General features: G+C 43.0%; 1 protein-coding gene across 2 annotated transcripts in view; it reads right to left on the bottom strand.

Moving 5' to 3' along the window:
• Window positions 1-6,975: 6,975 nt before the first annotated feature.
• Window positions 6,976-24,333, bottom strand: part of LOC148027996 (purple acid phosphatase 18-like) — a 36,559-nt gene continuing 19,201 nt past the window's right edge. For both annotated transcript variants that reach the window (XM_087689684.1, XM_087689685.1), the window contains exons 3-6: window positions 8,984-9,360; window positions 8,395-8,583; window positions 8,196-8,284; window positions 6,976-7,392 (exon numbers count right to left, since the gene is read on the bottom strand). In XM_087689684.1, the coding sequence (XP_087545810.1) occupies window positions 7,191-7,392; window positions 8,196-8,284; window positions 8,395-8,583; window positions 8,984-9,360 (857 nt within the window). In that variant the 3' untranslated portion in view covers window positions 6,976-7,190. The remainder of the gene's footprint in view (window positions 7,393-8,195; window positions 8,285-8,394; window positions 8,584-8,983; window positions 9,361-24,333) is intronic.

The raw sequence follows: 24,333 nt of genomic DNA on the forward strand, positions 1-24,333 counted from the left end.
GCCATTGTATATGAATAGATTGTGTTGACAATGACAACTTGTGCAAGTCAAATAAACTTATGCGGGAACAACTTGAAAGGGGATGATAAGATATCAACTTGTATAGTGTGACAAAGTTCTCTCCAAACAACTTGCCAAACATTGAGGTATGTAATGGCTACCATTGAAAAATAAACATTTCATTGGTCATTAGGAAAATGATCCCTTAATATGATAATTACATTTTCTCTTTTTGTTTGTAATGTGATGCCTTGGGGTGTTTTTATTTGTTTGGGGAGAGGCCCATGTTAGAAAGGCTAATTCCTACATCCCCATGGGGCAAAGATACCTTGGAAGAGTACTAAACTTTGGAGAATTATGGCCCAAATTGTTATATTGAAGTGCGATATGAAACCTCAAATTCTTTGTGAGTGGAAAGATTGGAGGGATATAGTAGCCTTTTTGTTGTAAGCATAGAGTTCGCTATATCTCTATTTTGTGTTCAAGGGTAAACCCTCCATTTAAGAGGGGATCCAAACTTCAGATTCGAGCCTTGTGTCCAAGATTGCTTGGAACTCCTTGCTTGAGAAGAAGTGAGCCTCGAACCTTTAGGAATGCACCCAGCCACCCCTACCGAGTGAGCTAACTTGGAAACTCCTTGCTTGAGAAGAAGGGAACCTTTAACCTTTAGGGACGCACAAACCCACCCCTACCAATTGAGCTACCGCTCTTAGGCTGATAACCCAATATTATGTCATGATGATGATTATTATTATCCTCATCCGAGTCTATCTTGATCCGAGGAAAGTTGGGGTAGATCCTTACCTGTTGTTGAGAGAGAGAGAGAGAGAGAGAGAGAGAGAGAGAGAGAGAGAGAGAGAATCATCTAGGTAGCCATGTCAATTGAACTTCTCATCATGTATGAACCAATAACTAGTTTTCACATAATTAAACAACTTGACCTTTTTAAAATCTAGACAATCTTCCATGTGTGTGTGTGGCACACTTTTATCAATGCTTGTGTATATTTATAGTTTGATGTACGTGTGCACCATGAGCATTGTTTACGAGAGAAGAGGTGGTATTAAGGGCTTATAAAGACAAAGTGAAAAGAAAAAAAAAGAGAAATCAAGTAAAAAATGATGAGCAAGAATGAGGATGCTATGTGTAAAATGAACATAGTAAAGGGCTGTAGATGGTATGAGTGAATTGGGCATGTAGATCTTGATTGATGTGCTTGTGCACATGCATGCACACATAAAATCTATTGGGGTGGTCTCTCTAGAGGGTTAACATTGAGTTGGAGACCATTTGATGCAAAGGCCATGGTGTGCTTTCTTTTGCAAATTCTGAATTACATGAACATGTGATAGTTTTTTATCATCATTTTCTAAAATGTAACCTCTCTCTCTCTCTCTCTCTACATGTTGTCCCATATATATGGTGTAGAAAATGTTCCAAGGTTGTTTTAGCTTATGTAGTATACCATCACCTCTTTTGATCTTGGTCGTGGGAGAGAGATTGGTGTGCTTATGCTTGAGAGATCATCGATCTCATCTTCTAGTATGGGTTCAGTGTCCTTTAGGTGCTCCTAGGCCTCCTTCACCCACTCTTTCACCTTCTTGATGGCTTCGAGTTGGCATTTCGGGTTGGGGGTACTCCGGACCTTAGCACTTCCCTTTTCAGTCGTCTGTGGGGCCAACGTTTCTTCCTTTGCGTCAATGGCTTTCCTTCCAACCGGCAGTGTTGTGGCACTTTTCGGTTTTAAGGGTGACCTTAGCGTCTGGTCTTTTCTTCATTCGTCTCCAACTCTTCTTTCCAACTAAGGTTGTGTCAAGGTTGCTAGGCCCTGGCAATAATATGCCGGCCTACCTCGTCTATGCACGGGTCATGACATGCAACAAGATAGGCGTGGCCTCTCCATCGAGTGTCTCGACACCAGACCACCCCAATGGAACCGATGGTTCATTTCCCAAACTAGAGGATGGCCTACGCCTAGGACAATCTACAAAGAGATGAGTGATTCCACACTCAGCGCATCTTAGGTCAGTCTTATCTCTATTTGCTTGCTCCCTCTTGAGGCAACGCGAAGAAATGTATCCTGGGTGATAGCAAGTCCAACACACAATTGGCTCTTGGGTTTGTGCTCCTAGGCCTCTGTCTCTCCTCCTACCTAATGCCATCACAGTACTGGTTGGCAGTCCATAAGGACTGCATTTCCTTCCTCATCGTAAGACATGTATGGGTTTACATAAGGCTCATCGCCGCTAGGCTCGTCCACATAGTGGACTAGAGTATCACTCGATGGGTGGGTCATGTAGAGTCCAGGCGGTCTAGGGATACCTACAAGATTTATTTCCATCCTAGGGATGGGCGGCTTAGCTTCATTAGGTGCCAGGAGAGCCAATGGGGCTCCCCTTCCAAAGAAGTTCGGTGGCATGTTCGCAAGGTAGGGTTGACCGTAAGGCTGCGAGTATGGGAGTCTCCACGATAGTCTATAATGCATGGCATCATGGCCGAACCTACTACAATTAGCACAAGGTCATGACCTAGGGTCCTGACACTTGACTGACAAGTGGTTTTCGCCACAATGCACGCATTGCACATGTGGGCGTGTTGGCCATCTCATCATCTCCTACAGTTTAGTTATGTCCATCTCCTAATCCTTGCTAGCTCTTGTCCCAAATCAATGCCCTGCGTGCTTGGACCTGCTCTCTCACTCGGCGTTGAGGCCCTCTCAAAACACCTAGTACTAGACTCTTCTCCATTCGAGCCTCTGGAGCTTCTTTCCTTGAGTTGGTCATCCACTCTAATAGCTTCCTCAAAGACCCTTGCCAGTACGTCTCGTTGCAAGCTCGAGTTACCGGCTAAGGCTTTGTAGAGCTCTTCACTTTGTATTCCACTTATGAATACCGTGGATACCGCTCTTTCGGTTGGTCTCTCGCCCATTGGGATTCTCTTAAAGAGGCTCCTCACATGGGTCACATAATCTCGAATATTCTCTTTCTCTCTCTGTTTGACATTCATGAGTCGCACTAGCAGGTTATCGGAGTACCCACGTTCAAAAAATCTCTTAATGAAGAGATTTTTCAAGCCATTAAAATTCTCTCTCACAAACAACCAGGGTTTCAAATGAGCTCCCCCTTGGTCTCCTGGCTATTAAACCCCTCCTTCACAAGGTTCTTGCCACTCTTGCCCCCTCGCTTGTTGACCTTAACCCCCTTCAGCACTCCTTCCTGTTTTTCCCAAATCTATGCCCTATTTGGCATGTTTTACAGTAGCAAACCCTACGCTTTTCCAACCGATCTCTTAACCTTAACCTACTTTAAATGCAACAAGAATCGAAAGCCAAGTACTAGGATGATTTCTCCTACTCAACCAATCATCAAAAACCAAAAATACTTACTAGTACGGATTAAAACCCCAAAACCTCCTATCTATCTCAAGCTCCAGTTCATGGATGAAACCCTTACTTGGATGCTTGATTTGAAGGGCGCAAGTACTTAAGCTTAAATCCATTGGTCCCGGCAACACAACCAAAATGTAGAGGCGACAACCGCCAAGACCCACTGACTGCTTATTGTTCAATTATTTCAAGTGAGCACTAATGGCTACCTCTCACATAGTCGATGCACTATCCCTCTCTACGAGTGTAGTGAGCTTACCATAATGCCTGATTGAGTTGCTTCCTCACTCAAGCACTCCGATAGCTCCACGATTCGTGATGCACACTCAAGCATCCTCAAGCCTCTATTTTCAAACTCCATCCTCCATAGCCACACGCGAGACGAGATAAGAGAAGAGAAAAATAAGAAGAGAGAAGATGGTGGAGGGCTTCACCTCCAAGATCTCTCACCCTTATACACTTTCTCCCTCACTCACTCACACTGCTTCCCTCAAGCACTTACAAGCAAGCAAGAAAAGAGAATAGAATAAAAGAAGAAGAAGAGCCCACTTTGCCACACACCAAAGAATGAGCTCTCATTCACTTTTTGAACTTTATATACAAAACCCTCTTTCCCTTGGGCAGCCATCCCCTTTTTACATGGCCGGCCTAGGCCCTTTTTCCATTGTTCTCCTATCTTTCTAGCTTCCTTCCTACCGCCCATCTACCTTTACAATTCGCATGAGTGAGAGCCCAGTGCTCTTTTACAAAGGTTTTGGTTGCACCTTCTTGCTTTTGACTTCTTGCGACTTCCATGGTTGTGTCTTGTACTCGTGGTTGTTTCCATGCTTTCAGATTTCTTCCGAGCCCACTCTCTTGTATGGCACCTTTTCCTTTTTTCTGCCTTGTGCTTTTCCTCTTGACGCCTCATTTTCCACTTCCTTTGCTTTGCAGTAACCGCTTCCTTTGCTCTGCAGTAAATACCAAACTTCAGTGGAGGTCTCCAAGGTTTGAATGCTAGGATGACCGTTGAGGGAAGCAAGTGTACCAAAGTAGTAAAGGCCTTGTAATTTTTTCCTTCCCATTCAGAAAGCTCCTCCTTTTTTTCTGCCTTGTGTTTTTCCTCTTAATGCCTCATTTTCCACTTCCTTTGCTTTGCAGTAACCGCTTCCTTTGCTTTGCAGTAAACACCAAACTTCAATGGAGGTCTCCAAGGTTTGAATGGTAGGATGACTGTTGAGGGAAGCAAGTGTACCAAAGTAGTAAAGGCCTTGTAATTTTTTCCTTCCCATTCAGAAAGCTCCTCCTAAAGTCTTCATCATCCTTCTTTGTCCACTTAGAGGGATTCAGTGGACTCTTTGGCTTGGGTTTACGTGTGGGTGGATCTTCCTTTGCTTGCCGCCTTCATACATAGCTTCCAATGAGCATAATTAGAACCCTTGAATTTCTCATCCCTAGTAGTACAAGGAGGTGACATGATGATGTGAAAATGAAACAGGGTACTCACACAACTACCTTGGGAAGGAGAGACAAGTAGAGGGATTCTGAATGGCCTACAAACACTTAAGCTTAAGCAAATCAAGCAAAACGCAATCAATATACAACTCATATGAACCAATTCAAGTTCTCAAGTTTTACACATTAACATGATTAAAGAACTTTGCATGTGATTTAAGGCTAGCCAAAAGACAATAATAATAATAATAAAATGCAAGAACGCAATGATGATAAGTAATGCATCACAAGAATCAACAGATGTCAATATCAACATGCACTCAATATAGCCACACAACCAATCCAGCTAGCATTTGAATAGCAAACATGTTGTAATGTCCATGTAACCACCAGTGTTAATGTAGCACAAGTTAGGCCAAGTCAGCACAACTATGAGGCACCACAAGGGTAGCACAATGCAAGGCACATTGTCCCACAAAGGCAAACGGAGCAACACGGTCCACATATAAGATAGCAATGACTTAGCACAACACACTAGGTCAAAGTAAGAAAGAGAAGTATCATTAGGTCAAACACAAGGATTAATCATTACACCTTAATTAGACAAAAACTACACTAGCAAACACATCACACTTTACACAACATAAATCGCAAAGATTGTAGCCAACTAAAGATTAACAGTAAAGACCTATAGCTTGTCACAAACACAAATCCTTATATTGCTAAGTGATATGTTTTCTCTTGCTTACCTTTGGTAGATGCATATGATCAATCTTTACAAAGCCTATTTCCTTGGCTTTCAAACATCAAGCTCCAAAACACTTCCAAATATAATTTACGCAATGTACAAAGATATACTTGTTATTATCCATTTCCCTTGATACTTATGATAGCTCATAATGCTACTCTCTTTACATGGCATATGGAATTAGTTAAGAAATCAATTTTGAACCATTAATAATGCTGCTATTCTAGTTTACTATTGCCACAATGATTGTTCATCAAATTATAGTGTAAGAATTCAAAAACAAATGAGCGATCATGGCACAAGTCTTGGAACAACTTGTCGCAATGGATACATGAAAAGTTCAAGTTGTGAAACTATCATGTATGGTTTATAAAGATAGGTCCAAATACCTTGTTTTATTAATATAGGTGTCTTGGTCATAAAGCAACGCCTTTACCCCTCTAGTTTATATACATTACATTTATTAGTTGAATCATGTTGGTGTTCATTGAGCATACTAAATGTGGGTGGAATAGATAGTTGTTTAGGGATTTTCTTCCAACTCTTGCAACCCTTCTGTTGAAAGGGTTGCATACTTAAATGGGCATGATGTATCCACTTTCACATGTTTCTCACACTTTTTTAAAAATCCAAATAGAGCTTTCTCATCTCCCAATGTAGACAATTTTTTATTAGTTGTGTGCCTTGCCTTCATCACTGCAATTAAATATTATGACCACCAATGGAAAATTCACCATATTACTTTATGCTAATCTAAAGTTCATAACCACATCTTCATGAATTGCTTCATGTAGAACAAGGTAAGTGCCTTTCACCGTAGCCTTAGCTTGAGGCTATGACCAACCTCTCTTAAGTTTTGTGCATTCCCTTATCCTAGGGAGGCTTCTCCTATGGTTCTTATTTCCTAAATGTAATTTTAAGCTTATTTGAATATGTGCATGTAGAGTAAGTCTTTGATATGGTGCCCTAGCCCAAGGCTACAACCAACCTTCCACATAGCATGCATTTCCATGCCTTAGGGAGACTTATCCTATGGTTCTAATGGGTGCTATCTCTAGCCCCCTATATCTAGCAGTACACTCAAATCTCAATTCCTCTTCTTAAGCAAGTTGCCTTCATCGTGTGTTTTGTCCTTATACAAATGTCCTAACCAATGGCTATTGCCCAAAGGTTAAGAGTACGCTATGCACTTTATGAGCCCTATGCCTCAATAGAAAAACAAGAAAGGTGGGTCAAATCAAGAGTAACTATCGATTTGATTCTTTATCAGTTCCACATTTTGGTTCAATTGAGTTAATCAATGTAAGTGCAAGTCTCCAAACCATATCGAACTTGTTAGACATGTGCCTTGTACCTAGGAGGGTCCAATCATCAAGAGAGATGGGACATTCTATTCCCTGATACAAGATACACAAAATAAGTACATACTCATATATTATAGCCTTGGATTTACATGTATTTCAAAAAGCATTTGCCATGCAGGCGTTTTTTCTTTTATGGCTTCAAGGTAGCTATGTACTATACAAAAGTTTCCTTCCCGACTTTTAAGGTAGTGACATATGATACAAAGCACCTTATCCACTTTGAAAGACTGTACTAGTATGACTCATAATTTCTTTGAAATCAACCTATAATTGATGAGTCGCATGTGAAAGCTGCATCAGCAACCATGTTTCTTACCCACAGCTGATCAGCCATGACTGCATAGTCATCTTGATTTCGATGCCAAGTCCATTGTGCATGAGTAGAATTTACCACTTTCAAAATGCCATGACCAAAACCTGCTTCACGGTATTCAGACCAGCTTGGCTTTGGATCCAGAAACCTGTAAAAGCCATTGCAATGTTAGCATACTACTATAGAGAGCGGCGTGTTCATCTGCAGATGCTCTAGATGAGACAATCAAGTGAGCTGGATCATCATGGCAAAGATCTAATCAGATAAGAATTCTGCCCTCTCTGCAACTCCATAAATGCATATGACTGATGGACAATGAAGCTGAACATTGAAGTCATTGAAAGGAATAGTTGACTCTGCACTAACACCCAACAGTGCATTAGGCCCATCTTCGACTTAATGCTTTAATATGTTCACAGGCAGTCATGACTCATCCTCCCTGTCCCCAAACCAAGAAAAGTAGATTCTATTAAAACAGGCATTCTATGATGCCAAACTATGTTTGGAAATCCAAAGCAAAAGACGGCTACAGGCAGTCATCTTCTGTAGCCCAGGGATGACCACTATGACAGTAATGAGATGAAAGTTGCAGAACACCAGGTTATGACTGTCAAAAACTGTTGCCATTTGATATCACAAATGCAAGAGGTACCACTTATTACAGGCAGATTCAAGCTGCTTTCTGAAAGATCAAGCACATAGGACCCATCCAATTCTCGATAAATGATCAAAACCATAGGTATTACACTGTAAAATGCTTGACCTGCTAGTTAAGACAGCAAGGATCTTTTATTCTGGAGACAGAAGAATGCAGAAGGTTGTGTTTGAACCCCCAGACTTTAATGGATTTGACTGGGGTGAGGAGCACTGAGAACGTACTACTAGCTGCATAGCCTACACATTAAGCATCAGCACTTTGAAATTTGACCCCTTTTCGAAACTTAGCTATACCTGTTAGCCAATCCCTCTCGATTCCCTCCATCACCTATGGTAATGTGGATGATGCCACAAGGATCAGAGTGATGCTGAAAAACTCGAGTCTGCAAAACCATACCATAATAGACCGTAATCATGATTGAAATCTTTGCTAGAAGTACAACTTGTATTTTCCCATTTTACATGCAAATGATAGACTAGTAACTATTATTACCGTGCGTTCATAAGCATGAACATGGCCCGCAAAGATCATATCAACTTTTGCTTCTTTAAGGATGAACTCCATGGATTTCATCATTTTGTCACCATCACCCTGATGTTTGAAATTGCTGTTGTACCATGGTGCATGAATGACAGCAAGGAGCCAAGGGGTTCTGACTCTATCCACTTTGGCCAAATCAGCCTGACAGGTGAAGGAGAAAGTTGAGCACTTAGCTGCAAGATGTCATACGTAGCTAAACATTCAACTTGTAAATGATAACCTTACAGTAGATGCTGTAGCCCAAATGTTCCAGAATGAACACACACAGGCATGACAAAAATGTTTGCTTCACAACTCAAACTAAACACTAATGTATCTCAGACACCATGCCCTAGAACCTAAATAATGTTCCTTAATAAGCAAAAGATTCCCAAACAGTTTATTATAATGCCTGAATTGGAGTTCAAACTGCTGTGGTTGATACAAATGCACAAAATATCATATAGGAAGCTGATCCAAATGACTGACTGTAGATAGTATGTGTGATTCCAAAGACAACCAAATCATAATGATTTACTTCATCAAAAGGTACCTAACTTACCTGCAGCCACTTATACTGATTAGAGTCCCTACTGAAGTCAGTGTATGATCCTAGCATCAAAACATGCACACCAGCAACCTCAAAAGAATAATAAAGGTTGGAGTCTGATCCACTCTCTTTGTAGGGCATTTTCCATCTTGTATTATAAGATCTGAATGGTTCAATAACCAGCGGAATTTCTTCCATTTCATGATTCCCTTCAGTGACCATCCATGGCCGTGAACTAGCCAAGGGCTCAACAAGTTTTCCAAACGAATCCCAGCGGGCTTGAATATAGTCAGCATAGGAAAGATCTCCTGGAAGTATAAAAACATCATAATCTGAGCTCGCAACTTGATTCAAGGTTGAGGAAGTCCAATCTGTCTGCCCAAGATCACCTGATCAACATGACAACTTTTAGTCCAATATTAGCCTACATTTGTGTCTGCGTAAGCATCAATAAGACTCCTGGAATCCAATAGCTATTTCCAATATTTGGAAAAAATATCGTCAGTTCCAGAAAGAGTTCAAATTTAGCAGAGACACTGGTATAGCAAAACATAATGGTTCAGTGTGGCAATACACTCTTTCTTTCTTTCTTTTTGGGCAAAAAAATTATTTATTGACTCAAAACACATTAAATAGCTTTGTAAGCTCTTCCAAGGCAGTAACTCAACCCATTTCAATGCTCTATCGAGCTTGAATTGTCCAAATGTCACATATGCACTATTTCTAGTACCTCCCCCTGTTACAGACCTTGTTTCAAATATTTGATGTCACTAGAATGAAACATGAACTTCATGACTTAATTAAACTTCATCAAGATTTTAAATTAAAATGAACTTTAATTCTAGTACCCTAGCTCTTGGCATTGTAACCATTGCACTAACAGTAAAGGATTTAACACCAAGCATGCAGTGGACAAGTTTGCAAGCTTTGTGTTAGAAGGGCAAGTTAAAAGGAGCTTACAAAAAATCCATCTTGTCCTCAAGACATTGCTTGAAGTATTTCAAATCTTCCAACTTCTTCATAAGCTGCAAGTATTTTTGGATAGTCTTTAAAATACTTTTCTGACATCCATTTGGAATCTAAACGAGAGTAATTTTTAAATTTCAAAAGGAATTTCTAGAAATGCTTCTTCCTTGTTTCCCAATCATATGAAAGAGTGTTTGCTTTGGTTGTATCTCCTCCTGTCCATCTAATTCAAGTGGATCCTCTATTACAAGTTCCAATGATGGAGGCTCTTCATAAGGCTTTAGAAGATGGATATGAAAAGCATTGTGAATTCTCCGATGCTTTTTAAGTTGTAACTTGTAATAAACATCATTAATTTTTTCAATGACTTGAAATGGCCCATAATTTCCTATAGTGAACTTACTGACTTGGAATGAAGGCTTGTTAGAGCTTCTAAGAAGAGCTTTGTCAAATTTTTAGCCACACCCAATCTCCTTGTAAAATTAAATGCTTTCGACACTTATCTGCTGCATTCTTTTGTGTTTCTTAAGATCTTTGGATAGCTCGTCTAACTTGGGCAAAAGTTATATCCATATCATACACGAACTCATCGACATGAAACATATTCTCCTTTGTTTTGAGAATAGGTAGTAAGAGTGGTTTTCCATATATGATCTCAAATGGTGCTTTATCTATAGAAGTATGAACTAGGTTGTTATAGGCATATTCTACCAAAGGTAAATACTTTTCCCATTATTGATTGGCTTCATGGCAATAGCACTTCAACAAATCTAACAGTGTGAGATCGGCTATCTCACTTTGACCATCTGTTTAAGAATGATAAGAAGAAGAAAAAGAAAGCTTTCTATCCAAATTTTCAAAACGGGCTCCCCAAAAGCGACTAGTGGTTCATGGATCTCTATCACCCATGATGAATTGTGGTAACCCATGATACTTAAAGATTTATTGAATAAATATTCTAGCCATATGTTGAGACTTGATAGTCTTCTTGACTAAAATGAACCTACTTTCTAAACCTCTCAATAATAGTCCGTGTGCCATCATTGCCCATTCCATTTGCTGATTTTGGCGAGCCAAAATTAAAGTCCATAGCAATGCTTTCCCAAGATTGGGTCGGAATTGGTAATGGTTGCAAAAGCCCTACATGCTCTTGGTGATCAAACTTAATCTTTTGGCAACACAATATATTCTTTGACAAAGTGTTCAATGTTTCATCGAAGATTTGGCCAAAAAAATACATTTCAAGTGCCTTGGTTGCAAACAAAATACCACAATGAGCCATATAAGGAGCAACACGACATTCTTCCATTACTTTTGCTTGAAATCTTTAGTAACGCCTAGCTTATTCTCCATCAAAAGAAATCCATCTTTGATAACATATGAGTTTACCCTTTTACCAAGTTTTAAACTCTCCCAGATGATTTTAAAGTCTTCACTAAAAGCATACATGTTCCTCATACTAGTAAAATCTATATGATGAATCATGGACACTGCATGAATTTGAGATCTTCTTGATAGGGTATCAACTACCTTGTTTTGCTTCTCAAGAATATGCAGTATCTGAAAGTTAAATTGAGCTAAATAATTGACCCATCGAATACCCTTTTCAAACATCTTTGGTTGGTTGAGAAAATGTCTCAAATTGTCATGGTTTGTCTTGATGAGAAATTCTCCATCTAAAAGATAGTCTCTCCAATCTTTTTAAGCTTGAATGATGGCCATCAGTAGCATTCTTTTTTGCATTTTCCAATCTTTTGCTTACATAAGTAAGTGCTTACTTTTCCTAGTTTAAGACTACACCAATGCAATCTCCTAAAGCATTACATTCCACAAAGAAAGATTTTGACAAATTAGGTATCATCAAAACAAGTTCTTTGCTAATATGAAACTTTAGAGCTTCAAAAGTTTCCTTCTCTAGTTTAGTCCACCGGAATGCCACTACTTTCTTGGTTAAATCATGCAATGGTCCAGCAACCACTACAAACTATTTAATGAATCTCATGTAATAATAGCATAATTCCAAGAAACTTCAAACTTCATGAATAGTAATCAATTCTAGTCATCCTACAATAGCCTTGACTTTTTCTAGATTCATCTGAATCCCATCTTTGGTTACAATATGGCCCTAGTAGTGAATCTCTTCTAGGATAAATTCACTCTTTTTATCATTCACATAAAGTTTGTGTTTGCAGAGTTTCTGAAACACTATTTGCAAGTATTGCTTATGCTTTTTTTCATATTTTAAATGAACCAAAATATCATCAAAGAAAGTACATGTAAACTTTTGATGTGCTCTAAGAGCATTGGTAAGATCAAATGGTAGCACAAGAAACTCATACAAACCAAAGGTTGTCTTAAATGTTGTTTTATGAATATTGTGAGGAGCAATCCTTATCTGATGGTAGTCACTCTTCGAGTCAATTTAGTTGAATACTTTGGATCCATCCAATCTATCTCAGACATTATCAATTTTTGAAATGGAAAACCTATTTCAAATTGTAAATTTATTAAGCGCCATATATTCCACATATATACGCGTGGAAAGAGAACTCACAGCGCCTGTCCTCTAGGCCAGCAATGGCTGCTCGCACACGCACCTCCTGTGCGTGGAGAGTGGGATCCCCTGGTGCCACTTGTAATAATCTCTGCGTAGCTGCAAGGCCCTACCGGAGTGCTCTCTCCTCCTCCCAGCTCTGCTGCATGGCCTGTATGGCTGCCTCTTGGCAGATTCTGCTCAACTCAACTAGGGCCTCTACAACCTCCTCTACGATCTGGCCCCTCCTGCCCTACTCTTTGGTCCAAATCTGCTCTATCCGTCTCGTCACCTCCTCCCTCCTATAGATCAAGTTAGGGATCTGACAAGATCGTGAATCTAGGGCAGATGCTGGGGGATCTAGTGTCAAGAGAACTGGCGGACAACGTGGTGCCCGAACAATCTGGCCTCCCCGAGAGCCTCCCTACTCTCCCACATAAAACCTGTCCAACCACTCCAGCAGACTCCACCTAACCGCCTGTATCCCCAAGAGAAGTCCAGCGACCTCTCCCTCCTATGGAAGGCAGGGTCTCTCCAGGCATCGCGTGCTCCTACTGCCAGTAGAAACACCTCTCATGCCTCCTACTCCTCTGCGGCCATGCCCTGGTAGTTTCTCCCTCTACCCTGCTGGTCCTCCAAAGCCTCTAGGTTGTTGAAGTCTCCTTCAACAATCCAGGAGTACACCTCTGGAAGTCCTTCCGCCATCTCCACCCAGAACCTGCTGCGTGCCCTAACCTCCGTAGGGGCATAGATATTAAGGACTCCAAGGCACGAGTCCTCAAAATCCAATCTGATCCATAGCACCCTCCCTGCCACTATCGTCCCGTGATCTCGAACACAAGCAGTAAGACTCGGACCAATAGAGGTGCATACGCCTCCACTCCTGCCGTGGGCACCTATGGCGTGCTCCCAGTAAGTGTGCGAGCTGCCTGGGAGTACCTTTCCTATCCGTTGGGCCTGGGTGGGGGTGAGCTTGTGCTCCTGTAGAAGTAAGATGTCAATCCATCCGGCAAGGGCAGGCTACAACTCTTACCGAACAATCAATTTCCTGGAACCACTTGTCCCACTGTAGTGGAGGCTATTCACATTCCAAGATGCAAGGTGTAAGCTCATGGGAAAACTTGTGACTGCCCGAACAGACATTTGTTCAGTGTGGAGACTGCTGGTGACGAGGAGGAGCCATGAGGCATGTAGGTGCGCTTTGCCGCCGGTCTGGACGGTGAGCTCCATTCCCCCGTGGTGGCCCTCGACCGGACCAACGGGGTGATAGAAATTCCAGGTGGTACTATCAATGCATCTATCAACCATGCTGAGAGTCGAGACTTTGAGCAATGGTAGAAACAGACCGCCTGTGCCAGGGGCCACTCAATCACATCCCTCGGAGATCTCCACTATGGAGGGGCTCGAAAGATAATGCTCGGGTAAGGAACCTCAGTACCAGCCCACCAGTTAATGTCCATCATGCAACCAGGCCACTGTTGTGCAAACAGTGCTAGTCCTTCTCCCATCCACTGGGAGGTGTGATCCGCCACCTGACTCTTCAACTCTTCCTCTATCTGTATCGTCATCTACTCCCCTAAGTGAGAAAACTGAAGAAAAAAGGCATAGTTTGGTCCATCCGGTGGTACAAGTAGATGGACCTTGCCCCTCCTTGACTTACGAACCACGAAGATCCCCACCGCTAGAGATAGTGGGAACTCTCCGCGCTCCGCAACTCTCAAGTAGGACCATGGGCCACTGCGGAAGAACTCCTATGGCAACAGGTATGCCTATCTCGAGAAGGTGTGACAGGTGGCAGGGGTGGATGAGGCGGTGGCTGTATGGGAGAGGAAGGACAACTGGTGTGAAGAGGATGTAGGCATGTGTGGCTCATCACCTCCTGTGGAAGGCGGGGGGGTGAGTCTAGAGAGGATCGCCTGAACCAAGCACGGATCAGGGAAGGTGCTCGGTACGGGAGGTGGTGGGGGGGAGGATGATCAAGGGATGGTGGGGTGGACGGAAGTACATGGCGGGTGTGGGGAGGGCTGGTGGTCCCGGAAGTGGGGGGCTATGGGCCAGGGTCGAGGGTGAGGGGGGGTGAGGGAGGGCGCGCCTGGGATGTGGAGGGAGTTGGGTGTGGGGACTATGGGGACTCAGGAGAGGTAGTCTATGGCACGGGTGGTGTATGTGGGGGACTGCGGTACTGTCGGGTGGGGGGGGGGGTAGGAGGGGGCTGTGGAGTGCTTTGCCGAGGGGGCGTCGCACACCCACCTGCTCCCTACTGCCAAGGTTGGGTCTGAGACACAAGCTGTGCCCCTCCTACCGTCTCACTCTCTGTCATCTCTGGACCCGTGTGAAGCCATCAGCATCCACCTGTGGGCATGTCAACGGAGCCACCTTGGCTCCGAAACGCGTGCAACCTGCTGCCTGATGCCCAAAGTTGTGACAGCGTAGACACTGCCCTGGTTGCCCCATCACAATGACCTGCTGCCTAAAGGAGTGCCCGCCCGCCTCAATCTCTAGAAACTGTGGAATATTCTTGACCTCTTTCACTACCACCCGTACCTTTGGGACTCCTGCACAGCTGTCACTGCATCCGCGAAGGACGCGGGAAGGATAGTACCGAAAAGCCTTCCAAAGTCTTCCACCAACTGGCGATACTCAATCCTCAGGCCGGGGAAAAGAAGAGTGACCAGGTGCCGAAGAAACCTGTTGTGGAGTGCAAATGCCTTCACAGTAAAGCCCCTGTACCAAGGGACCATGTGTATGACCCCCTTCGTGGACGCATATAGTGAACTAGCGAGTAACTCGCAAGCTGCGTCCGCCGAGCTAAGCCGAACCATGAAGATTCTTTGGCCCAATAGGACCGCCTTCTCAATCTGCGTTATCCCGATGTGCAGTGTGGAGTGTAGCCAGTCCCAAAGCTGAGCCCTGGCTGGGGAATGTCCTACTACCTGACCATAAATCGTTGTTTCCATTAGCTCCAACTCCTTAGCTCGGACGGCTAAGAGTTGTTCCTTAGAGAGGACTACGCGCAAGGTGTTTGACTGGGGGGCACTCGCTGAGTGCGCCGGCATCTGAGCAGAGGTTTCCATTGCGCGTCCCTACTGACAAGACTAACAATCACGTTGCAGTGCTACTTGAGGGGGGGAGCAGGATTTTTGCTGCAGATGGAGGGAGCAACTGAAGAGTGGGGGAATCGATGGCGAGGGAGGGGAACACTGCTGTGTTTGCTACGGATGGGTCCGATGTTGCGGACGGGGGGGGTGAGGGGACGACGAGCAAGATGATGGCCAAGGCAGGTCGACGGGTAGGGCGGGGCGGAGCAGGGCGGGACGACCGGCAAGGCAAGCAACGTGGCGGGGCGATGAGCAAGGCGGGGCAGAGCGGACGACTGACGGGGAGACGGGTAAGGCAAGGCGATGGGCCACAGGCGGGGGCTCAGGCGGGGAAGGAGGGGCACCAGCGCAGGCGACGAGCAGAGCGAGCTCGAGCATGAGGAAGTAGTCGAGAGGCGGAGATAGCAGGCAACGAGACGGCAGAGCTCGGAGATCGGTGTACATATATGATTCTTGCTTTACAAATTTGTACATGGAATAAGATGGGAATAGAGTTTCCTTCCACTTCCACATCAAAAGATACATTTTTACCCTTGAAAGGAAATCTAAACTTACTTTGATTCCAATCAATGGCCCGATCTATTCTTCTATACCAAGATATTCCTAATACAATATCACAATGACCAAGATTTTCCATGAGAAAACTCTTATGATCTACACAATCTCCTATCTCAATTCGTAGTTTCCCAATAATGGGAGTAACTTCAGACTCGATTTCTTGAAAAGCAACACTTAACATTTCTGGTGCTTCAAACCTCTTCTTTGGTAGATGTAGAGCTTCAATAAGCCGAGGATGGATATAATGACATATAGCCCCTATACCAAAATGAATAAAAACGTGTTGATTAGCAATCTTACCCCAAGCTATAAAAAGCTTTCTTTTGTTTAACGGAGTTTCATCCTGTTGTAAGGATTCCTTAAGTACAACATTTGCTTGAGGTGTCTTTTGGGGTTGGTTCTCCTTCTTTGCCTTATTAGGACATTTGCCAATCATGTGTCCTTCTCCACGAGAAAATTCACCTTTCTCTTGTATATTATGCTAATCGCTAATATGTTAGCTTCTTTTTGGATGGAAAAGGTAGTGTACCTCCATCCTTATGCTTTGGTTCTTGTTTATCTGACTTCTTTTGATCAAACATCTTGGTCTTCTTTCTTTGTGATTCTTCTTTTGAGACTTTACCAAGCATCCATGACATATGTAGACCTTCAACTTCTAGGGCCGTATCTTGGGGTACTTCCAAGGTATCAAGCTTCATCATCTTAACAACTCGCCATACCATTGGATGTAATCCATACATTAACTTTCTCATCTCCACATTGGAAGGAACTCCATTAAGAGATATTAAGAGAAATAACTGCAAACCTATTGATATATATTTCAACATTATCTCCATGGCTTTGCTTCAGCTCATCCCATTCTTGTTGCACATCAGCTTCAAAGAATGAAGGCAGAAACTTCTTATTAAACATCCATCTCAAAATCCTTCTCGATAAGGAAATCTTCAAAGATCTACGCTTCACCTATATTTTAGCTCTTCTCTTCATCAAAGCTTGAATTTCTAGATCGCTTCCAACTCCTTATATCTCATAATTAGAGAAATGTATAGATACAGAGTGTCGGGAGCCTTCCTGTTGTTTCACTAAACTTCTCTTCGCCTCTTGACATGGTAAGAAAGTTGAGCTCAGATATTAAACCTCAAACGAACAAGGTGGAAAATCCAGAAAATCTAAAGCAAGAGATAAGGCCAAGGCAAAACTGGAATGGAAGACGAAGGCGCACCAAGAAAAATATGAAAACACAAGAAATACAGAAAAATCCTAAATCAAGGAGAAAGGTGCACAAGAAAATACGCAAGTCAATACTTTTATAAAAGAGCACAAGGCGCACCGTGATTTATTTTAAGAGCGTCGGGCTCTCATCCATGCAAATTGTAAAGGTAGATGGGTGGTAAGAAGGAAGTTAAGAAGATAGGAGGACAATGGGAGAAAGGGCCTAGACCATGGCCATGTAAAAAAGGGGATAAGGGGATGACCGCCCAAAAGGGATTTAGGATTTTGTATATAAAGTTCAAAAAGTGAATGAGAGCTCATTCTTTGGTGTGTGGCAAAGTAGACTCTTCTTCTTCTCTCCTCTTCTCTTGCTTGCGAGTGCTTGAGGGAGGAAGTGTGAGAAAGTGAGGGAGTGAGCTTGTGAGAGTGAGGGATCTTGGAGGTAAAACTCTCCACCTTCTCCTCTCTTTTTATTCTTTTATTTTCTCTTCTCTAGTCTCGCGCGTGGCTATAGAGGATGGAGCTTGGAGGAAAAGGCTTGAGGATGCTTGAGCTTACATCACGAATCGTAGAGCTATTGGAGTGCTTGAGAAAGGAAGCAACTCAATCGGGCATTAAGGTAAGCTCACTAGACTTGTAGAGAGGGATAGTGTTACATTAATAAAGTAAATTATGGGAGACAGGCGGGAGGGATGACCGTCCGGGGGCCTTGGGCACCCGAATGGGATCTAGGGGAGCCTAGAGAGTTAGAGAGTCCGAGAATAGTAGGACTCACCTGAAGTGGACGGCTGGCAGAGGAAACGAGAAGGAAGGTGCCAGCACTTATCTAGGCGAGGTTGGGAGGAGAAACGAATGTCTCGTGCCACTAGTTTGTTCAAGAGGAGTCAGTCCACCATCGCGAGTGATTCTACTCTTCGTCTGATGGGTTACCAAGTGTCACGAGAAGAACATTTGAAACACTTACGATTAGTATTCCAATTGTTAAGAACACATTCCCTTTATGCGAAGAAAACTAAATGTGAATTCTTCGCACAAGAGGTCAAATATTTGGGGCATATTATCTCGAAAGAGGGAATCAAGATGGATCCAGAAAAAGTAAGGGCAATTATTGAATGGCCATCTCCAAGGAACCTGGAAGAGCTGCAGATCTTCCTAGGATTATTTGGATTTTATCGTAGATTCATTCGAGATTATGCCAAAATAACTGTTCCAATGACAGACCAACTTAAAGAGAAAGGGAAGAGTTTTAATTGGGGAACAGACCAAAATGAAAGTTTTCAAAAACTTAAGGTAGCTATTGCTACAGCTCCAGTACTATTAATTGTGGATCCCAATAAACCATTTGTGGTTGAAGCCGATGCCAGTGATAAGGCGATAGGCGCGGTCTTATTACAAGAAGGTTGACCAGTTGCTTTTGAAAGCAAGAAATTAGACCGTGCAAAACGGAATTATTCTGTTTATGAGAGGGAGCTGTATGCAATAGTACATGCAATGAAGAAATGGAGGCACTATCTGTACGGTGCCAAACTTTTGATCTTGTCGGATCATGAAAGCATTGAGTAGCTTAATGACCAACCAGATCTACAAGGGCGTAAAGCCAGATGGGCCGAACTCCTCCAAGAGTTCGACTATGAGATAAGGTATAGAAAAGGAAAGTATAATGTAGTGGCTGATGCACTTAGCAGAATGCCCATTATAAATGAATTGAGTTTTACTCAGTTCACTTCCGATTTGCTTGAATCTTTAAAAGGGAAATGCCAGGTTGATCTGGCATATTCCAACATTTGCGAAGCAATTAAAAATGGGGATCCAAGTGGAAGGGCCTCCACTGAGGAAGGAATATCTGAGGATGTTCAACAAAGAAATGGATTATCAAGGGTTGCTCAAATGAGATTCAAGTGGAAGAATTTTATCATTGATAATGGTTATTTATTCTACAAGGGTAGGGTATGTGTCCCGAAAGATGAAGAAATAAGGTGCTAGATACTCTTTGAGTGTCACGATACCCCTAGTGCGGGGCATCCAGGTTAATAAGACTTATAGTCTTATTAAAAGGCAGTTCTATTGGCCTGGAATGAATAAGGACGTCCTTGACTATGTGGTCAAATGTAATAAATGCTAAGTTAATAAAGCTGAAAGATTGAAAATGGGAGGACTTCTCCACCCATTAGAGATTCCTTCGAGAAAATGGGAGAGTATCTCCATGGACTTTATTGTTACATTACCCAGAACACGGAGGGGACACGACTCTGTGTGGGTGATTGTGGATAGGTTAACCAAAATGGATAGGTTTATTCCAACTTCAACTGATGTTAAAACACCAGAATTGGCTAGATTGTTCGTAGAGAACATATACCGATTGTATGGCCTTCCGGCAAATATAGTTTCTGATCGGGATAGAAAATTTGATAGTCAATTTTAGCGTGTTGTATTTAGGAAGTTGGATACTAAACTTAGCATGAGTACGGCGGACCACCCGCAAACTGATGGGCAAACTGAAAGGGTTAACCAAATCCTTGAAGATATGCTCAGGGCATATGTAAGTAAAAGGCAAACTAATTGGGAAGAGTATCTACCGATAGCAGAGTTTGCATATAATAGTGTCAAGCACTCTTCCACTGGATATAGTCCATTTATGTTAATGTATGGGTTTCAACCCAGAGCTCTTCATGTAGTAGGACTGCATAAGGAAAAGGTTAAAGCAGCCAAGGATTTTTTGGAGGATATAAATAGTATGTTAAAATTTGCCCAAGAAAATATTAAGAAAGCTCAAAATCGAGCTAGAGCTTATGCAGATCCTCACCGAAGAGACATCTCCTTTGAAGAAGGAGAATTGGTCTATCTTAAGATGCCTGAACAAACTAAAACCATGAAAACTGGACAATGTCCAAAGCTTTCACCCAGGTATTGTGGTCCTTTCACAATACTTAAAAAGGTGGGAGAATAAGCTTACAAGCTCCAACTACCTGCTGGTAGTAAAATACATCCAGTTTTTCATGTAAGTAAGCTAAGGAAGAAGCTGGGTGATTTGGATAATCTAATCTTAAATGATAACATTGAGGAGCTATTAGATGACCAATCTAATCCACATGAACCAGAAAGAATATTAAATGTTCGTAACAGACGAACAAGGAATACTATTTATCAAGAATGTTTGGTTAAGTGGAAAGATTGTTCAGAAGAAAGCTCAACATGGGAGCGAGTAAGTACCCTAAGGAAAAGGTTTCCCAATTTACAGTTGGACCTTCCAAGTATCGTTTTCGAGGACGAAACCGATTCTTAAGGGGAAGGAAATGTTACATTAATAAGGTAAATTATGGGAGACAGGCGTGAGGGATGACTGTCCGGGGGCCTTGGGCACCCGAACGGGGTCTAGGGGAGCCTAGAGAGTTAGAGAGTTCGACAATAGTAGGACTCACCTGAAGTGGACAGCTGGCAGAGAAAATGAGAAGGGAGATGCCAGTACTTATCTAGGCGAGGTTGGGAGGAGAAACGAATGTCTCGTGCCACTGGTTTGTTCAAGAGGAGTCAGTCCACCATCGCGAGTGATTCTGCTCTTCGTCTGACGGGTTACCACGTATCAGATAGGATGTTGGCTATGTGAGAGGTAGCCATTAGTGCTCGCTTGAAACGCTTGAACAATGAGCGGTCTATGGGTCTTGGTGCTTGAGCTTGTGATTGCCTCTACACCAGAGATCTTGTCACCCCAAAAAAGTTCTTGCAAAGAAAAAATCCTTACTATGATATCAATGTAAGCGCAAGGAAGAACGTAAGAATGACACTACTTTGAACTTAACCAGCTTGATCAATTATCACCATGAAAAGTAGAAGATAGAGGGAGACAGAGAAAGAGAGAAAGAGAAGAGGGTTGACGCCACGTTGAAAGGGGAGCTCACCCCTCCCCCTTTACAATAATTTATTTTCCTATCAGCCAAGTCTCTAGGAAAAGTAGCTAGCGTCGCGCTCCATATGACCCACTTTGAGTTCATTGAGAAGCTAAACTTAGCTGCCTTTTAAGAGCATTCAAAGTGTTCCTACCATAGTTACCAAGAACGGGAAACAGGAACGGGGGGGAACGGCATATATACATATATATATTGTTGGGTATTTCACTCATGCCGCACTTACGCCTACGCTCACATAGGAGTGTCGGTGATCAGTGGGACACTGGGCACTTTTTACTCTTGGTAGGAGAGGTTTTTTCCGCTAGACTTATGGTATTATTTCGTACGTGCTTATGACACACACTTACGGGCACTTACCGTGTTCGGGTGCGAACACCCCCCCACAACCCTAAGGTTTAAGGGTTATACCTTGTACTTTCAATTTACACTCTTTCAGTCTATCACATTGGGTGTCGTGTTTCACTCTCTACTGTCTACTAGTTTTCTGTGCTAAGCTTCGATCCTATCCTCCCTCACATTTGGTATCAGAGCATTGGCTCTGCTCTTCTCAGCTCAGGTTCTGCCCAGCTCTGTTGATCCTCCGGGAGCTTCTTGCTTAGTCCAACTCTGCCTTGGCTCTGTTCAATCTCTACAGCAGCTCTTGCCCTTTCCCTGCTCGCCAGCACCAGTGCTGCCTGTTTCCAGTAGCTCCTCGCCCAGCGCCATTGCCCCTGCCTTGCGACGTCAGTTTGCAGCAGCAGCCACATCGCCCACTAGCTGCTGCATAAACCCACCAAACATTCGTCACCAGCCGTCAAGCTCACCGCTCGTCAATTGCCGACTGTGCCGTCAAGCTCACCACTTGTTTGACCCGCCGACTGTGTCGTGAGGAACGCGACAACCCATCTGACATTGCCACCCGACAACACGTGATAAGCGCTGCCAGCTCCAGCCTCTGACTTTAGCTTGCCCGACGGTCCCCACATCACCTACAGACGGCCCGTTTGAAACGCAAGTCAACCCGCCAGACAACACGTGATTTCTATGGTAAACGTTTTTTTTTTTTAAATTCCAGCTGCAATTTCTGGAAGCAAGGGTTCCTATGCCACAAGCATAGCATTCAGAAACGTGTTTGGGACACACTGAATGCAATTTTTGGACACATTCATAAAAAAAATTTGGGACTTTTATGTTTTCTGGGAACATTGGCATATGCACTGCAGTTACAGTCACTGAAAGACTGTTTTTGACAAACCCAAGGCAAGAAATTTTGGGGATTTAGCTAAGACAATGTTGCTGAACACTAATTGCACGTTGGACTGCATGCATAACAGACAGCTTTGATAGAGTGCACCTTTGTACACTAATTGCAGAAAGTTATTTCCTGCAATTTCTGAAAATTTTCAGATTTCCAGTGTAGTCATGTTTCGACATTGCTCTTTTGCATTTTTTGGTAATTGAAAATCATGGCAAATCAAGGAGGAGATGTTTTCACCTATGTATCCAAGGAGGACAGATTGGATAGAAATAACTATTCACTTTGGTCCTTCATGATGAAGAATGTACTTGTGGCTAAAAATCTTTGGGATTATGTCAGTGGAGGAAGCTCGACCTAGAGTTGTGGCTCCAACTACTCCTCCAAGAGGACATGCACCACGAGCACCTCAGCCTCCACTTCAGCCACTTCCCCAAAGAACAACAGCTCAAAAAGCATGGGATACAAGGGATGCATAGGCTTTGTCGCTGATTGCATTGGCAGTTCAACGGCCAATCATCCCCCACATTCGTTTAGGAGCTTCTTCACGAGAAGCTTGGCTAACTTTGGAGCAGATGTTTGCAGGCAAGAATGAGACTCACATCTCTTTCTTAAAGAAAGGGCTAGAGACATTGAAAATGGATGAAGGTGATTCTATTCAGGATCACTTGAACAAAATTCAGGACTTGCGAGAGCAACTCATGAATGTTGATGAGTACTATTCGGATGCACAGATGATATCTACCACTTTGAACTCATTACCTCCTTCGTACTTGGCTTTTTATACGGCCTTAAACCTCACCATGAGGATTGCCGCGTAGCCAATCACTTTTCTTCAGTTAGTCACGGAGGAATAGTGGTGTGGATGCTATAGCCTCTGAGCACGCTTTTATGGCTAGACAAAAGGGCAAAAGTAGCCAAGTGAAGAATGCTCTGCAGAGTTCTGGGACTTCTGGCACATCACAGGCAAACAAAAAACAAGGGGACACGCAAGCCAAAAAGGGCAAATGCCATTATTGCAAGAAGACAGGCCACTACATCACTGAGTGCAGAAAGCGCATTGCCAAAGAGAAGAAAAAGGAGTCAAGAATGTATGTTTCTGATGCTCCTTCCACTGCTACTGAGTCCGCGTCCTTTGTTGCAGACAGGGACTATTGTTTTTACACATGCAGTTATGACACCTCTTGGGCAGATAGAGCATTTAGCTCTACTAAGGATGCAAGCACTTGGTTTTTTGACAGTGGTGATTCTAGGCATATTACATCTCGCAGAGATTTATTTGTATCTGTTCATGCAGCTTCAGTTGGCAAGTCTGTACAGTGTGCCAACAATGCATCATACCCTGTTAGAGGTATTGGGGAGATTGTGCTCACTGCCATTGATGGCTCTATTCTCCGCCTACAAGATGCTTTATTTGTGCCACGCATAAAGAAGAATTTTCTCTCTATCTCTTCTTTGGCACGTTGTGGATTGCAGGTCACATTTGATGATGACCGATGCATGGTGAGAGACAAAGAACACATGACTTTGGTCTTGACAAGCACTTTATGTCATGGGTTATACGAGTTGGATGCTCTTTCAGTTGATCAATCAACGTATTTGACATCCACTCTTACTCCTACTATGATACATGCAGAGTTATGGCATGCCAGGATGGGGCATGTGAACTTTGGCAGCTTGATGCTCTTGCAGTGTACGCAGATGCTAGATGGATTACCTCTATTGGAGAGACCTCCTGAGCACTTGTGCGAAGTATGTATTTTGGGGGAAAATGCATCGTTTTTTGTTTCCTTGTAATGTTGCTTTTCGAGCAACAGCCAGGTTGCAGTTAGTGCATTCAAATGTATATGGGCCTA

The sequence above is a fragment of the Lygodium microphyllum genome, chromosome 12 (assembly GCF_053477565.2).
Source record: "Lygodium microphyllum isolate KBCC chromosome 12, Lygodium_microphyllum_v1.1.10, whole genome shotgun sequence".
NCBI lineage: Eukaryota > Viridiplantae > Streptophyta > Polypodiopsida > Schizaeales > Lygodiaceae > Lygodium > Lygodium microphyllum.